General features: G+C 51.6%; 1 protein-coding gene across 2 annotated transcripts; it reads left to right on the top strand.

Moving 5' to 3' along the window:
- Nucleotides 1-2601: 2601 nt before the first annotated feature.
- FRS3 (fibroblast growth factor receptor substrate 3) lies at nt 2602-16844 on the top strand. 2 transcript variants are annotated; one of them, XM_063356464.1, is made up of 8 exons: nt 2602-2820; nt 3805-3929; nt 5351-5485; nt 5692-5780; nt 6324-6510; nt 8520-8681; nt 9261-9418; nt 10217-16844. In XM_063356464.1, exons 4-8 carry the CDS (start codon nt 5715-5717, stop codon nt 11141-11143), a joined length of 1500 nt encoding a protein of 499 aa, XP_063212534.1. In that variant the 5' UTR covers nt 2602-2820; nt 3805-3929; nt 5351-5485; nt 5692-5714; the 3' UTR covers nt 11144-16844. The 2 variants fall into 2 exon arrangements, with proteins under 2 accessions (XP_063212534.1, XP_063212535.1); XM_063356465.1 differs by lacking the exon at nt 3805-3929.
- The last annotated feature ends 880 nt before the right edge of the window (nt 16845-17724 follow it).

The following is a 17724-nucleotide window of genomic DNA, read 5'->3' as shown; positions in this document are numbered from 1 at the left end:
TACCTAGATCAGAAAGAGTCGAAGCTTCATGAAAGAGGGGAAGTGTCATTACACCCCAATTTAGAGGTGGAGAAACTTTGGCTGGGCTCTCACAAAGGAGTTAGCCAGAGGCAAGTCAGGATGTCCTAGTTTTCCTAAGCCCTGAACACCTGACGAGTCTCCTAAAAGTCATTTAAACCATCTTTGACTGCAGCAATTGCACTCGAGCAAGAGTCGGGGTAAAATTTATCAGAGTCTCTGACACAAGGCAAAGCCTCTTTGTTGTATTTCTGTGTATTTCTCACATGCCAGAAGGTTTTCCTGCCTGCTGCTGTGACTTTGGGGATGGGCGCAGACACAGCATCCTCCCAAAAAGCCACATCTACAGGGACTGGACCAGACCTCTGCTGCCCACGTGATGGGGGCATCTCGCTGCCCAGGAGTTGCGTCTTGTTTTGGGGCTCCGTTGGGAGCCCAAAGGGATGCAGGTGTCTTCTGCGTTATGTAGGTCCCTGAGACCAGGGTCAGGACTGCAGTTTAGATCTGTAAATTGATGGTAATTTGTCAGAGGAGGTGGCCAGGCTCCTTGGAGAGCTGGTGGCACTGCTGGGAGAGGCCATGCAGGGGGGCGTTGGTGCACAGGTTATTGCCCTGCTCACTGGTGGTTTATATCTCTGCAAAATCACCTGGGCAGGGAAAAAAGCAGGAGGAAAAGGAAGAGAGGCAGGCGAGCATCTCCACAGGCTGCCGCTCTCCGTGTCCCCGCAGAGGGGTCCCCTCCGGGCTGTTGAATCAGCGCTGCAACTCCCCAGGGACCCTTTAAGGTCTCAGATCTGCACCGGGGAAGTAAATCCGCTGTTTGGCTTTGGTGGGAGGTTGGTCTCCGCAGCTTTGTCTTGACGCGTTTGCTGCTATGGACTTTGTACCACCGGGTGGTGCTGGGCCCCCCCTCCTCTCCACTGCCAGCTCCCAGCCCAGACTGTGAAGTGGCTGCTGCCTGCGCTCCCCCGTCCCTCTGAATGGCAGAAAAATTAATGGGCAAAGTCCTCGTTAGGAGCCCAGCTGGGCACAGGGACTCAGACTCGACAGATGGGTCACTCGGGCTTTTCCGAGGTGGGACCAGCCCCCACCAAAGCTGCCACCTTGGAAACGCCACGAGGTCCCCCACGGGCGCTGGGTGAGCGTGCACGTGTGACGGGCAGGACGCTGGCCCGCCAGCTTCCCGCCTGCCAAAACACGGCGGAGCAACCAGCGAACGGCCGGCAGCGTCCCGGTGGAAAAGGCAGGGCTGCAGACACACAACTCGGCGCTGGAGCGGACCGGGAGCACTCACATGTCATGGCCGAGGAGCCGATAGCCCCCATTGCCTCTCCGAAGCCCTGGCTGATGTCCAACAGCTCTGTGCCGTAACAGCGCGGGTGGGATAATAATCGCGGAGCGATTGCAATTGTAAAAATTGTGAATGTAAAAATGACAATTGGAAAATCCGCAGCCGAGCCTGCCTCTCCTCCTGGCCTCCCTGTTGTCCTGCGGGCAGGGCAGACCAGCCCCCCCGTGTGTCCCTGGCCAGGAAGCCGTGCTTCGTCCCATGGGTGTTATTAATTAGCACATCACATGCTCAGGGGTGCCAGGGCTGAGTCAGGACCCCGCGCAGCCCCATCACAAGCATTCGGGCACCCATCGAGGTGGTCCGGGGCTGCAGCCGCCTGCGGGACCCCATCACCGAGCTGCCATGACCGTGCTGTTTTAGTGCTCTGATACTGGTGGAACTGGGGTGGGCGGTACACAGGGATGCTGTGAATGGGGGCAGCTGGGTGCAGAGTCCCCCTCCACTGACCCCTCAGCACCCTCCCCTGCCCCAGGCCCCTCCCCTATCACCCTCCTCTGACTCCCCCCAGCACCTACTCCTGCCTCAGACCCCCCCAGTCCCCCTCCACTGACCCCCCTAGAGCATCCCCTTGCCCCAGACTCCCCCAGTCCCCTTCCAGTGATGCCGCAGACCCTCCCAGTCCCCCTCCATTGACCCCCCTAGAGCATCCCCTTGCCCCAGACTCCCCCAATCCCCTTCCAGTGATGCTGCAGACACCCCCAGTCCTCCTTCACTGACCCCCCTACAGCATCCCCCAACCCTACCCCCCCAAATCCCCTTCCAATGATCCCCCTAGAGCATCCCCCAGCCCCAGACCCCCCCAAATCCCCCTACGCTGAACCCCCTACAGCACCTCCCAACCCGACCCCCCCCCAGTCCCTTTCCAATGATCCCCTTAGAACATGCCCTTGCCCAAGACCCCCCCAGTCCCCCTCCGCTTGTGACCCGGAACCCCAAATACCCTTCCAATGACCCCCCTAGAGCATCCCCCACCCCCAGACACCTCCAAATCCCCTCCACTGACCCCCCCGATAGAACCTCCTGCCCCTCAGCCCCCACTGCCCCAGGACCCCCGGCCCCCCCGCTGCCCCCCAAACGCTCCCACTGCATCCCCTGGCCCCCCTACGCTCCCGCCATGGCCCCGCCCCTAGCCACGCCCCCTCCCCGGCCACGCCCCCGGCGGCCGCGGCGCCGCGGGCCCGGCGCGCCCCCTGGCGGCCGCGCTGGCGCCCGTCCGGGTCCTCCCAGCCCGCGACGCTCTAGGCGGCGGCCGGCGAACTCGCTGCTCCCGGCGGGCCCGGGCCGGGCTGGGGGGACGCGGCGCTGGCGGGGCCCGTCCCGCACCCGGTCCCCGAGCCCCAGCCCGAGCCCGGACCCGGCAGGCCGGGCGGGGGACGGGCCGGGCCGGGGGCCGGCCGGTAGCGGGGGCCCGGGCCTCGGTTCCCGGACGGCGGAGCCGGGCAGCGCCTCAGGTACAGACCCGCGGCCCGGGCCTTCCCTCAGCACCGGCACCGCGCCTCGGCCCGGGGCCGCCCGCATTGGCCCCTGCCTCCTTTCCGACCCCTTGTCCCCTCTCCCCGGTGTCCTCTCGCACCCCCTCCGCACTACCCGGTGTCCCCTCGCGTCCCCTTCCCCGTTACCCCCCCCATTCCCAATGCCCCCCGTCCCCAAGGGTTGTGCAGGCCCCTTCCTCCTCCCTCCAGCCCTTCCTCCCTGCCAGCAGCCCCTTCCTCCTCCCTCCATCCCCTTCTCCTTGCCCGCAGCCCCTCTTGCCCCCGGCAGTGCCCCCCTGCACCCCCTCTCCTCTCTCCCATGCTGGAGGTGGTGGGGGGGTGTCCGGTGGGTCCGTTGCTGTCTGTCACGAGTGGGTTCGTGTGGGGCCACGTGCATTTCCACGCAAGGTGTCCATGTGCGGGGCCATCAGGGTGGATCCCGGCGGCGTCAGGGTGCCCTGGTCCTTTGGGTGGTCCCCCGTGTTCAGTGCCGGGTTTAGAAGGATCGCTTGGAGCATGGAGGCATGAAGCGTGTTCTGCAGGTTGGGGGGTACGGATGGAGCCTCTGTGGGAACAAGAGGGTTTGGGAGGAGAGCGAACGACTTAGGAAGGGTGAGCTGTGGCCTGGAGACAGGACCAAGAAGGGCTGCGAAGGTTTGAGGAGGATTTAGGTTTGGGTCCTGGGAGGTGGAGGGACTGGGGGGGAGGATGGGGCTGCTGGTCTTAGGAGGCACGTGCTCTTGCACGGACTATTGGAGCGTTTGGTTCAACTAGTTAGAGCTCTAAACTAGCAAACTGATGTCGGAAAGGTGCGTGTCGAAAGCGCTGAGTAAAGACCAAAGCCTTGAGAGTCTCAGTGTCTGCATGAAAGTGATGCCACTAAAATATTCAACAGCAAGGAGTGGCGGGAAACCCGCGGGAGTTTTCAGGGATCTCACAATGGTTTTTTTCTTGTTTGTTCAGTTCTGACCATAATAGCTGTTCAGGATAGGCGACAGCACTTCAACCTAACCCCCTGCAGGTTAGACAGAAGCGGGTGGAGGGAGCACCAGCGGGAGAGAGGAATAAAGAAGAAAGAGGGGACAAAGGTAACATGTTTTCTACAAGTTTTGTTTTTTTTTTTTTTTACCGAGGGAATTGATGAGATGGGAGCGGGAGGGCAGAGACACTAGAGGACAAGGCCCCTAGTGACCAGATTAGATGAAGCAAAGAGGGATCTGTTGCTAAATTATTGATTAAAGCCTGTAAGGTCAGCAGGGAGTAAATCCATACTGAGTCTAGAAAAACAAATAGGATGGCTCGAGCAGGATGCGGTGTTGAACAGGGAGTGTGTAGCGTTATTACCGTTAGGGGTGAGGGGTATGTGCAGGAGATCAGGCAGCAGCCGACTTGATTTGCGCCCGAGCTCCTTCAGCTTGCTCAAAAGGAAGCCTTCCTTTTCCGTAGAATTTTGCAGGGTTAGGACGTGGTAGGGAATTCTGCAGGGGCCAAAGCTAAGGCGTGGGATTGCAGTGGAAGGTGATTTATGTTCTGTTTTGATGTAAAAAATAAAATGGGACCCCTTGGTCAGCTCACCGCTGGCTCTTCCTCCTCTCTCTGCACCGTGAAGGAGCCTGAGGGCATCTGTGCAACGTGGTTTTGCACCGAGATGCAACTCCGTGATTCATTGTTTAATTTGGAGCGACTGGTGAGGCAGATTCTGGCATGGCAGAGTGAGAGGTTTCCAATAGCCTTTTCATTTTATTTACTGCTTTAGTGCCAGGCTGGTTATCCATATGGCTTTATTCTGTCACGCCTCAGATGGAGAGATTGTTAGCTGTTCTTGCCAAATAAAACATGGCACCCTCTCGTGTTGTCTGCTGCTGAATCCCCTGCCCTAGAGTGGATGTTGGAGCCCTTTAGGTTCGCATCAAAGATAGCAGTATTTCTCACTACTAGGCACGTGCAGCTCCTGCCTGCTTGGTGCTTGCGCTTGCTCGCTGTTGTCAGATAGTGGAGTTTTTGTGTTTTCTGGCATTTGTTACTTTTCCTAGTCCAAAGTAGAACAGCTGTTGTGTTCACTTGCTTTAAAGGGTGCTGGTTCTCTGACCCTTGAGGACCTTCCATGGAATGAAGGTACCTTCACGTTCCTAAGCAGCAGATGCCTGTGATTCCTCGTATCCTCGCTGCCCTCAGCCATTCAGTATTACTGGTGTGTTTTATTTGCACTACAGGAGCTCTGATAAACTCTGCTTCTGTGTAGGATCCCAAGCCCAAGAAGTAAAATGTCTCTTACTTTTAGTTTTGTTTTAGCTGTAGACTGTCTATTTTTACAGAAATTACAGGAGTGATCTGTGCAGAATTATTTTCTATATTCCTTTAAATGCAGGTAGTTGATTTAAAAAAAAATAATGCGCCTGCGTTCCTTGTGATGTTTGAAGGGAACTTCAGTCACACACCCCCTCTTCCTCCTCCTGCTTTTTAATCTTCTCTGGTTTTTAACTTTGTTTAATTGTATTCTCTTTTTCAGGTGGAAGATGGGACCGTTTCCCTTGTGTTTTAGGTGACTCTGACACCTGGTTACCATGAAGTCCCGAAGGAGGTAGAGGGACAGTAGTGGGAATTTCTTCTCACTCCTCCAAAAAAATCCAACAATTGCCTAATGGTAAGAAAGCTGTTCTTTTTCATTAGCCTTACATTGTACGGTGTCCATTAATCAAGGAACACATTGAAGAATTTGAGGTCCAAACCCACTGGGCCACGTGCAATGGGATCAAAGTGGATACAGGCTGTAAATGCTGATTGTTTGGAGAGGACAGGAGTAATTGGTTTGAAAATATGATTGTCCCCTGTTTTATGTCCTGTCCCCAGGGATTACCTCTTATCCTGACGTCATGGGGAGCTGCTGCAGTTGTCTGTGCAGAGACAACATCCCAGACAACCATCCCACCAAATTTAAGGTAAGTATTGCACTGTCATCCCCATCAGAGAGTCTGTGACAGCACCGACTACTAGCAAAGCCCAACATGGGTTGGACTCCAGGCACAAAAGGAAAGAAAACCTCTGCTCTTGCAGAGAAGTCTTTCACTTGATGAGATTTGTAATTGTGTTACTGGTTTGCTTTGGTTTTGTTTTTAGTTTTTTCCCCCGCTTTCCTTAAGCAACCTCTGCTGCAAATATGTTTGTATTTGCAGTAGAAATTGCCTCTGCACTGAGATTTAGCCTGAGCAAGGAAATGGGGAACTGGAGAGAAGCCTTTTATTGCTCAGGGCTGCGTTCCAGCGTCTGTGCTGAGACACATCAGCTGAACTGCCAAGCACACAGTCTCCAGGGCTGCCGGCTTGGCGCCTTCTGCCAGCGATGAATTCATGCTCTCAGCAGAGAAAAAGGCATCTCAGTAAATGAAGGGGGAATCCACAGGAATTACAGTATCTTCGTGGGTGGGCTTTTTTTGTGATACCAATGCTCTGAGTTTTCTGATGTGAGCTCTGTGGCCTCTGCAGGTAACGAACGTGGATGATGAAGGTAACGAGCTGGGATCTGGGATTATGGAGCTGACACAGACGGAGCTCATCTTGCACACTCACAAGCGAGATGCTGTCAGGTGGCCCTACCTCTGCTTGCGCCGCTATGGCTATGACTCCAACCTCTTCTCCTTCGAGAGCGGTCGTCGCTGCCAGACGGGGCAGGGTGAGTGTGGAGGTTTCTGGAGTGAGGAACACAGAGGTTTCTGTTCCCAGGCAGCCAGAGTGAGCTGATGCTTGTATCTTCCCAAATTCCTGCATCTAATGAATCAACAGGTTCTTTTGCAGCCTCTGTTCCCCCAGAATACCAGAGTGTACATGCACGTATAGTTAATACTCCTGATTAAAACACTAATGAGAACAACACTGTGGCTCAGGACCTGGGCATAAATCTAGCACTCATTTTGCTACTGCATCGGTGCTCCTGGGGTAGTTGGTGAAGCAGCCTTGAGCACTGGACGGGGTGTGTTTAATGTCAGAGAGGATGTTAGTTACGCTGTCAGCTCTGTGCTTTGGTACCAAACGATGCACAGCTGTGGTAGGAGGCGTTGCTGGGCTTCTTTCCTTAGGAGCTAGAAAGCGTTTTTTTGCAAGACTGAAGCTTTGTTAAGCATCTTTTAAATCCGGGGATAAAGCAAAAGGGCATCACCTGCACCTTTCTGCAGGTCCCTCTTAGGGTTCGCTTATTCCACAGAGCTGCCAAATGCACGTCAGTAGCAATAGTTGTCTGAGTACATTTTGTTTTTCTCGGTGCGTTCTCTCTGCCTTGGTTAGTGCTAAGTTCTACTTAATGCTTTGCATTTTGTCTCTGGCAGCGCTTTGTAACGTACAGGGAAAGGAGTCTTACGTTTTACTGATTTTATGCATGGGGATGCTGTGCATAGAGAAGGGAAGTGAGTCACCCAGGAGCACATGCCAAGTCATCAGTGACGCTGGGAATAGACTCCGATATTACAATGGTGCCTGTTAGTTCCTTTACCAGTCTGTCTCTCTTGCTTTTAAAAAGCTGAACGTTTTCTTGGCATCTGCATCTCTGGGAAAGAAAAGTTTGTTTCCTCGTTCTATTAATGTGTTTGTAAACTCCTCCTTATCCAGAAGGACTCCGCATGGCTGTTGGGTGTCTGTGTAAAGCACTGCGCAAATCTGTAGTGCCGTATGCTCCTTTTTAATATTTATGTAAGCGGGGTTTTCCTCTCCTGGAGTCATGTGCTTATCAGTTGCCAGCGATGGGATTTGCTTGTCTTCAGTTTCTGTTTTGCCTCTTGCAGGATGCCGATCAGTGATCAAAATTCTGCCCTGCATGTGTTTTGGTTTTGTTTAGGTCCAGGTAGTGGTGATAAAGCGGAGCCGTTTGCTCTTCATATATTACAAAATTTTGGGCAGACACATACTTACTCATCAGTCTTGAAGCAGACAGAAGTGGGGGTGATGTGTTTTGATGAGTTTTCTCCCTTCCTTGTAGGATTTATTCAGCTTAGTTAATTTTATTTGGAGGAGTCCTTCCTGGTGCTGCTCCACACCTTATATAACGCAGATATAGCTATTTTTTTGGCCAGAATTTTTAAAACGTTATTCTTTGGGGTAGCTGCTGTTGTTGCCATGCCGTTTTCGTTGCTATGGCTTTTGTGCGTGTGTGTGTGCGTGCCAGCTTGGGATTGGTTAGCTCTGCACACACCGGCTCTGCTTTGGGCTGCTCATTTGGGGAGACACGGTTTAATTCTGTACAATTTTTGAAATATGACGTTCTTGTGCGCGCTCCACAGGGCCCAGTTCAGCTTCCAGCAGTCAATGGATAGACTTTCCCCTGGTAATGAGAACTGGACTGGGTGCCAAGTGAGTTAAAAGAGAAGATTAGAGATGAAACGAGACCGGTTAGCCTGTCCCTTTCACATCTCTGCTCGTGTGGGATTGATCGTCTTAAGATAACTGGGGTGCTCACTGTTTTTCTTGTGATAATGCACCATTTGGTCAGATGGCAGTCATGGCATTGCGTTTCTATCGATGCAATAATCCATAGAGTTCTTGGTTGTTGTCCTTTGGCTGTGGGTCGATTGTGTTAAACAGAGCAAAAGAAATCAGAATTGCCTGTTCATTTAGAGCTGGGAATTACATGTACTGTTATTAAAGCAGGGTCACTTTCTTGCTTTTCTGACCCTCCTCTTCATTGCCGTGCAGGGATTTTTGCCTTCAAGTGTTCCAGAGCAGAGGAGATCTTTAACCTCCTCCAGGACCTGATGCAGTGTAACAGTATCAACATAGTGGAAGAGCCTGTTGTCATCACCAGGAACAGTCACCCCACGGAGCGGGAGCTCTCCCGGACCCCCCAGGCACCCAACAGTAAGGCTCCTTCTTGGGGAGAAACAGGGGAACACAGAGACGTGGACAATATCTGTGATTGCTCAGGTGAAACCGCCCTTTCCAGCCCATGGATCTCCCCCATGCGCTGCCTCGCTGCTGACTTGTTTATTTATGTCCACATGTGCCCCGTGCAGCGTGTTTATTTTAAGGCCCCACTTGTCTGCGATGTGCTGTTTTGTTTCCAAGGGAACAGCAACAAAAAGCCCTTCAAATAGTCAACGGAGTTGTCACCCTTCAGTGGGTTTTCACCTGGACTGCTGCCAAGTGGCCTTTTTTAAGTCGCACCTACAAGGATCAGGCGGTTCCTAGAGGAAACCGTATCTGGAAGAATTCGGGTTTGCTCAATTCCTGTCTCCTTTAGGAGTGACTTAAATAGACATAAATAAGCAGACCTAGCGCTTGTATTTATCCTTACTTCATCATAGGGATCTTTCCCAGACGGGCTGATTCTGATGTACACGGTGCGGTTAAGAGGTCAGTGTACTGTGGAAAACGAAGTCAACCCTATTTTGTACCAAACCAAAGCTCTAATACGTCTCTGTCCTGATTCTCTCCCAGGTCTGGGGTACACTGTCCCAGGATTTCCCAACGGATTTCACAGCTTCCCTGGAGAAACCCTATCATACTCCACAGCCCGCCACCCCTCCGTGAGCAGCCTGAGGCATTCCTCTGTGGGCGAAGACTCTACCCATGCCCTTATTGGGCCTGACGAGCAGGTAAACCTGGAAGTCCTGAATTCCGCTGTTCGGAAGCAATGACCAAGCAGCTTGTTTTGCGAGCAGTCCTGTGCTGTTCTAGGTTTCTTTTACTCCAGCACGGCTCAGGGCATCCTCATACCTTGTCGTCCTTTTTTTCTCTTTTGCTTCATTTTACTCTTGGAGATTTCTGCTCTCTGCCACTTCACTAGAACAGATGCTCTATTAAGGTTGTCTGAGTTGGCTTCCTTGATCTACGAGTATTTGCGTGGCAATTATTTAACAGCAGCACTTAGCTTGTGAGCCCAAGTCACGTTGCCTTATCTGTCAGCTATTGCTGCCACCCCTAAACTGATGTTCAGCGGCATACACAAGTTCAAACAATTTTTTTTTTTGATGTTCAGCTCCTTGTTCTCAGTTTTAGAATTTAAGACTTTTCCCTACTAAATTCAGCTTCTCAACCATTACCAGAGAAGCCCAGGTAGGTGTGAGTACTGCAGTATCGCCAGTGTAAGCTGCTTGAGGAACTACTTTGCAAGTAGCTTTGCTTTTTGTTCTGTGCCATGTGCATCGAGCGTGAAATAGATGATGTGTATCTTCTGCAGTTGGACTCCTTTTTCTCTCTCCTTCAGCCCACAAATCAGAAATGGCTTTTGTGTTTTGCTTCCCAAAATCTTTTCAACTTCGGAAATTCTTTCGTCTCCTCCTGCTTGATCAGCCACTGAAAATTTTTCCGTTCCTGTTGGTTTCTCAGCTGCTGACAGCTGCTTTGCTCTTGTCTCTTCTCCTTTCACTGTCCCTCTGCTTCTCTCCTTGCAGTCCCACACCTACGTCAACACGGCCAATGGTGATCAGGAGCTGAGGGGCCGACATTGTATGCACTCCTTGCCTGAAGTCCACCCTCCTTTCCCCCATAGGAACCACAGCTGCTCCCTCGAAGACCGCAATCCCCAGGTCTTTCTACAGCCAGGGGAGGTTAAGTTCGTGTTAGGTCCCGCGCCCAACTACAGACGCGTCTGTCGGCACCACCGGGAGTGCAGGACACAATTCTGCCCCCCCAACAACAACAACAACGAGTGTGAGGAGGAATGCCCTTCACCCCAGTGCGTCTATGAGAACGTCAACGGCTTGCTGCCCCCCAGCACCTCCTCTCTCTGCCGAGGCGGGCGCTTGAAACTCACCCGGGAGGACACAGGCCTATCTGGCTGCTCCCATCGCAGAACGGCGTTGCTGCACTATGAGAACTTGCCGTCGCTGCCCCCGGTGTGGGAGTGCCAGCCGCTCCGGCGGGGCGAGGAGGACGCGGGCGCCGGGGATGTGCTGACACCTTCCCCCAACGGTTACTCCGAGGCTGGTGAAGAAGATCCCCTGCAGAACTACATGAACTCGGAGAACACCGCACTGCACGGGGGCAGCAGCCAGCGGCGCAGTGGCTTCCTGCCAAGGGCTCGTCGTGCCTGCATGCCCAGCGTCTTCAGCTTCGACTTCCCTCGGCCCTGTCCGGAGCAGCCGCGGCAGCTCAACTACATCCAGGTGGAGCTGGAGGCTGAGCCGTGCAAGGGACATCAGAACCCACCGGTCCCCCGTGTCCCACCTCCTGCCACCCACGAAGCCCGCCGGACGGACTCCTACGCGGTCATTGACCTAAAAAAGACAGCGGCCATGTCCAGTTTGCAAAGGGCCCTGCCGAGAGATGATGGGACTTCGCGGAAAACTCGACATAACAGCACTGACCTGCCTCTGTAAGGGGGAACGTGAAGTGCAAGCACTGTGTCATGGCTTCGATACCTGCCCTTCAGTGTGTTGCCCGGTGTGACTTCCATTTGCCATTGCCTTCTGCTTCCCTGTTTGCCCCGTTACCTGGTGTCATGGGGTGGCTCCTACAGCTGATGTTAAGGCTAGTCTGTCTGTCTGTCTTCCCCTCTCCGTCTCTCCTGTGTAGTTCATTTTTAAAGCCATTTCGGATATTTGATGACACTGTTTGAAGGTTAAATTTCTGGTGAAATGGGCAGAAGGTGCCAGCAAGAGTACCGGCACTGTGTGGATACAGCCTCAGATCGCGTTAGCTCTCCTGGTCGCCTGGCAGCTCCGCCAGCAGTGCCAAGAGCCTGGCTGCAGAGGCAGGGCAGTAGCACGGTGGAGGCATGTTTCCAAAAGTGAGTTGCTTTAGGAGCTCCACTGCAAACCAAGCCCATTCCCATAGATTTCATGCCTTGTGACTCCAGGCAAGCCCTGCAGCCAGGCCACTCCAAAGTTGGGTTTTGCCTTGGGGTTTCGCTGATCCCTGATGACGTAGGAACTCATGCTGCGGTCTTTCCCCCCTCAACCTGTTCCTTTCTCCTATTTTCTTGAAGCTTGTAGAAGCTTTTTATACTTCTGTCCCTTTCTCAGATTTGATTTAAATTGGGCAAGCCTAGAAATTAATAGAGGAGGACGGACAGCCATGGGCACGGACACTGTGATCACATAAACCTTATTTCCTGAAGAGACCCCGCTTGAAAAGAGGAGGGGAAGACCGCAACTATGAGAGAGATGTGAGGTTTGATATAGAAAACTTCAATTGTACCGTATCCTGTTTTGATTTTTAAGGGTTCTTTTTGGTGGCTGTTCAGAAGTGCTGTTGATTTATTTATTTGTTTACTTATTTATTTATTAAATGTTCTTTTGCATCCCAGTGGTAATTGCCAAAACCGGTGCCAATATGAAACGTGTACTGGCTGTGGCTCACTCCTCCGGTCTGGGGGACAGATCTCGGAAGAGGTTGGTGGCTTTGCTGAGCTGCAGCTGGGGAAAAGAGCAGCTGCGAATCAAAAATTTTTTTAACTGGGACTGTCAGAGGGTGGGTGGGAAACGGTACGGGAGACGTGGGAGTGGGAGCAGAGCTGCCAGGCAGCCGAGCTTGGAGTCGTATCAAAGTCGTTGCCTACACCCACGTGCCTGGCTGGATCCATGAGAAATATTTGATCAGTGTTTTGAGTGAATGTACAGTTTGTTTCCTACAACTACGGACTTGGAAGGGCTAAACTTCGGCTCTCGGGTAAATTCGTGGCCTTTGATGTGGATTTTTCTCTTGATACCAGGGTTGAGTCTAAGCGGAGCTGTCAGGCCTCTGTGTGAGGTCCTGCGTAGGGTCTCTGCTCCTCTTCCCTTGCAGGATGTTCCACCGCCCCTCTCCGCATGGTGACACGCTGCAGCTTTATCCCTCCCTGGATTACTCTTTGCCATTACAAGCTGTTTCAGTGAGACAGAAGTGCTCTGTGTTACTCCGGAATCCCACCTTTTTGCTCTCTATTCTTCATCTTCCTCCCTGGGATAGGAGTTGAGAGATCCAGTGCTCTGCGAGGTATCCTGCTGCCTGCAGAAACGTTGCCAAACCCCAGTGTGTTCTCCTTGTCCCTAATGTTTCCGATGTCGAAGTCGGCGAGCCTCCGGCGTGAAAGAGGAGAGAACCCGATTGTCCAGCTACACCCGGCTTCTGAGGTCCAGAAACTTGATTTCCAGATTTTTGAAGTTCGGCCTTTTTATTGTTGGTGCTGTAATGTCATATTGAAATGTGACCCTTTTGGGAGCAAGGACATGTGCCATGCAGTTCACAAAAAGTGATAAACGTATGAGTAATGCCGTGCTTGTGTCGGCACAACATGGATTTCTTTGCCTGCTGTTGCACTATAAATTCAAAGTCCACCACATGCTTAAATTCACTGGTTTTTCCTTTTTTGTCTTTTTTTTAAGAAGTCCTTGTGCTTGTCTTCCATTCTTTTCTCCACCCCAACCCTTGTGTGATGCATAACTGGAAGGAAACCCAAGTAATATATTTTTATATGTGTACCAAATGACTTTATTTGAAGGAAAAAAAAAAATAGACAAGTAATGTATCCCCCTAAATCTAGCTTTCATTTAGGGAAGTGAGAGAAAAAATTGTTTATATATATATATATATATAAAAAAAAGTTAACTGCGTTAAGCTTTAAATAAACTATTTAAATAAAGAGTTTCTAAGCTGTAAGTGTCACCCTCCGGGACAGCCCTAGCAGCTCCCATGTGGCAGCACAGGGCAGGGAACCTCTGTATGACCCTGCCGTTCCACTGCCTGAGCTGAGAAATGCAAAATACTTATTCCCCTCTTCCCCCTAGAAAGGGGAAAAAGGATGAAATGTTTCCTGTTTCTCTGGAGGAGGATGTCAGGGCCCTTTCCCACCTGCACGGAAGGTTTGCAGGTTGGTTAAATGCCAGGGAAGGTGCCGTCAGGTGGCAGCTTGTGTCTTGGGAGAGAGCAGGTGAGACCTGGGGCTGCTTCTTGGGTGCTCCCTGTGGCCACCAGCCCGACTGCGTGTCTCCGCCGGGTGGGACAAGGCTGGTGCGAGGGTCCGTAGGTGGTGTGAGCTCCAGGGAGCGGGGAAAGCACAGTGGTGCTGGTGGTCCCTCGGAAAGGCTGGGATCCCAGCGAGCCCCGGCTGCGATCCCATTTAGGTGGCTCTAAATTAGCTTTGCTGTGGGAAAGCTGGCGTTGAGCTTTTGAACTGCTGACTTTCGTGTGCTCCAGACAAACTGGGTTGTCCGATTTGTGCCTCCCTTTCCACTTCGGCGAATCTGATGCTCTGCAACCTCCTAAGGACACTGAAAGCAGCAGTGACAAGGAGATCGCTGTGTGCGCACATAGCAGAGACGTTATCGCTGTTCCCCGACAGCATCCCGTACCCATTTATAGTGGAGGATGCCGCACCTATTCGAAAAAAGGATAAAAAGGATTTCCTTCATCTTAAAGATGGAAAACATACAGCTGATGCTGGCTGCATCTGCTGCTTTGGGTGCACAGTGATCTGGCGGGCGCCTTTCTTCACCGTCCTCTGCTTTTCGTCCCGTTGTGTCCTCCCCAGTGGCTGTGGGCCGGGGAGCGGTGCTGCTGGCTCAGCAGTCTTGGCTCCGGCAGTATCACAAGCTCCCTGGAAAGCTTTGGGAATGAAAAGCTGGTCACAGCTCATTGTTTGCAGTGGGTTTGTTTGATGTTGAAGCAGTTAAATGGGAAACGCCGTGCAGGCAGCCAGGAAACCAGTTGTCGTTTATGGCTTTCAGGGTGCGCATTGGGTTCGTGTCCCAGTGATTTTCTCGCTTTATTGCTTTTCTGGAAAACTTTGCAAGAGCGACGTCTGCCTTAAGTAGCCAGGACCCTTTGAGAACGTCTTAATATTCAATTTTTCAGGTGGTGCGAAAGTGCAAGGAAAGACTGGAGTCGTGTTTGAACACCGAGACAGTAGTTTTTAGGGCACCGGGAGCAGAAACGTCACTATTTTGGATTTCTCCCCGTGTTACAGCCCAAACGGTGCTCGCCAGTGTCGCAGCTTCCTCTAGTGGCCGTGCTTGAAATGGTTTCGGAGGAGAAACCAGTATTGGGTTGAAAGATGAGGATATCCGAGTTTGCATTTTCTCATTCCTTCAGTTTTTTTGGTTTGGCTGATGGGCAGGAGGGATCCCTACTGAAAACTCTCTGGAGTCTTTCCTTATTACGGTTTCCTTTTGGTTGAAAACTATCTTTTTGCAATATGTTGTATGTTTATGGCACCTTGTAAAGACAGATCTTAGAGTTTTGTGAGAGCCTTCCATGCAGGTTTGCTGGACGTTCCCAATGGATGCATAGTAATATCTATGTGCATGCTTACTTGGATGGGCAGCTACCCTGGGGACACCCAATGGCTCCTCCTATCCCTTCATATTCCCCGCGGCAAAGATCACATCCCTGGAGAATTACCTCACCCTTCGTCACTGCATCCATAAATGTGGTTTTGAGTTAAGAAGGATTCATCCAGGGCTCTGTGCATCCAACTGTTGCCACGCAGGTGACCAGGAGGGAAGGAGTGAGCACGTCTATGCCTGAAACCTGCTCTGGAGTTGGTCCCTGAAGCCGAGTTGAAAGCCGTGGCATCTCTTGCTCTCCCAAGCGCGGTTCTGCCGAGGCAGATGGTTCCCCTCAATGTGTTGTCAGTGAATTGATAACTTGGGAAAAGGAGCTGTGTTCGGTCAGCGGTTGAGTTTGCTGAGAATTTAATTTCTTTGGTTCTGAAGAGAAGGTTGGGGCAGCACAGTGAAGCTCGCTGGGGTGATGGCGAAGACGTGGCAGCATGAGCTGAGCTGTGGGTTTCGGTACTTGGCTGCGGAGCAGGTTTGTGTAGCCCCTGCTGGGAACTGTGGTGCATCTCCGCTGGTTTTCTTCCTCTGCTCATGAGACTGAAGTTCAGGGGATGAGCTGGTAAGCAGCCGTGCGCTATGCGCAGAGAATTTGACTGTCTTAACCTTTCTAAGTGGTTCTTGTTTGAGGTTTGAGTTAATCAATCAGACCTCTTCCCTTGATACTTCTTCCCTGGTGAATGCATAAATACATCTTTTCCCTTTCCCTTTCCTGAGAACCTGTTGGTAGGAATATAGCTTCTCCCGGCGCTCAGTTGTCTTTTATCGTGGGAGACTTTTTGGATTTGTTTTTTTCTTTTAACCCATTTTATGTGCCTGCTTTTCCCCCTGGGGAAGGAGGTTTGAGTATGTGGGGGTTGTACCTGCCTTAGAGGGAGAGCCTGGATTGTGAGGATTAAAGGATCAATATCTCTGCAAAGAGACTCAAATGTGTTAGTCGTTATTGAAGAATTGTTATTTTTATTACCTAAGCCGTGCTGTTTTCTGGGAGAAAAACCAAACCAGGCCTTGGTGTTACGGCTGTCTGTTCTCTCAGCCATTCTCTCCCAACGTCTTTCCTCTGTCCCTCCGCGTGATGCTGCTCAGCCCTCTCGGGGGGTGTCTTCACTGTGAAGTAGCATTAACGAGTCATCGTTAATGAACGCGTTGCCTAAATTCAGCTTCTGGGAGGGCTGCTGTCTCAGTCTCTCTGGGGAGTTTGTCTTTCCCCCAAACTTGGCTCATCTCGAAATGCCGCACACAGGTAGCAGAACAGGTTTAGATTCCTGTTACCGAGCAGGACCAAAGGCGAATACATTAGTGGAAATCCTGAGAGCTTTGAAGTTGGCAATTACAGGCCAGGGTAGGGAAAGGGCTCATTGTAAAGAAAGGATCTAATCTGGTTTTCTTCCGTAAGTGACTGTGACTTTACAGTGGAAAGGCCCAGATGCATCCGTGAGATCTCAAGCTCTCCTCCTGCGCGATTCTCCTTGTTGTTCCTTGTTCTGGTGTCTTTGGTACTGAACATTTCTGTCGTGGCAGAAAAACAAAGGTGCTTCGGGGCTTTGGCCACCGGGGATTCGGTTGCTCTGACCAGAGGGGTTGATCTTGCTGTGTAATTGCTTCTTCAGGTTATTTCTATGGATTATCCATTTAGTCCCTCTTTACATCTCATCCGGGTGTAACCTTCCAGGTGAAGAACAGCAGCAGCGCTATGTGACCCGAGGAGTGCTCATGTCTTACATTAACGTGCACTACGAATGTATACAGAATAAATGGAATATGACGATTATCCGGTGGTCCTGTCTTTTGTGTGTGGTGCAAAGAGATAACTGTCACGTTTCAAAGTGAACTTTATTTAAAATTGAAAGCCAGGCCAGCAATCACCAGTTGTCCTCGTGTAGTTCAAGCTGGGCTTCTTGCAACCTTTGTTTTCCGGGTCTCCCTCCCCGGAAGGAATAATGTCTATGTCCTTATGTGTTCCACCTGGTTGCTGCCTTCCACCTGGCTAGTCTCACTGCAGTAGGTTTAAAAATATAAATGAAAAAGAGAAATGCGCATGCAGAGACAGACATCTCTCATTCTGTGTTGGCTGGTGACCCACGGGGACGTCTTTGCAGGACAATTCCACATGCTGTTTATTTGAGCTGGAAGCTGAACTCCCAGAAAGGTTTGGATGAGGTTCTCTGGCCCGTGCGATACAGGAGCTGAGCCCTGGAGCCACCAACTCTTTCCTGGTGACTCTCTTTGGGGCAGAGCCACCGCTGGCAGTTGACCATGAGGATGCAAACCAGATTTCCATTGAGATGAGCATCAGGAAATCATGAAGTTGCCTTGGAAAACTGATGTGCTCTGGATGTAGGTCGAACATAGCAAGAGTATTCGTGCTCTCTACAGTACCTGCCCTTTAAGATGTGCTCTTTCCACCATGGGTAATTCAAGATAATAGTTTGGAGTGGTGGAATTCGGGGGCTGGTGGGAATGAGGTGCTTTGGGCAATGTTGAAGAAGATGTGGCTTCACTCCTCCTGGTCGTGCTGATCTGCTCTAGGCACGGGGTCTTCCCATGGGTTCTCTGACATCGCTCTATGCAAAGAGTTGATTTGCTTGTTTTTCCAAACTCTACAGCAAATGAGAGCTAATCGTGTGGTGACACGCACAGTTTAA

The sequence above is a fragment of the Chroicocephalus ridibundus genome, chromosome 20, assembly GCF_963924245.1.
Source record: "Chroicocephalus ridibundus chromosome 20, bChrRid1.1, whole genome shotgun sequence".
NCBI classification, from domain to species: Eukaryota; Metazoa; Chordata; class Aves; order Charadriiformes; family Laridae; genus Chroicocephalus; species Chroicocephalus ridibundus.
Note: the sequence above shows the minus strand (reverse complement) of the source record. Positions and strands in the feature narration are given on the sequence as shown.

Bases quoted from the DNA above. Each gene is read 5' to 3' on its own strand.
- FRS3 (XM_063356465.1), top strand. From the start codon at position 5,715: ATGGGGAGCTGCTGCAGTTGTCTGTGCAGAGACAACATCCCAGACAAC. The intron at 5,781-6,323 runs GTAAGTATTGCA...TGGCCTCTGCAG, and splicing joins ACCATCCCACCAAATTTAAG to GTAACGAACGTGGATGATGA. The intron at 6,511-8,519 runs GTGAGTGTGGAG...ATTGCCGTGCAG, and splicing joins TCGCTGCCAGACGGGGCAGG to GGATTTTTGCCTTCAAGTGT.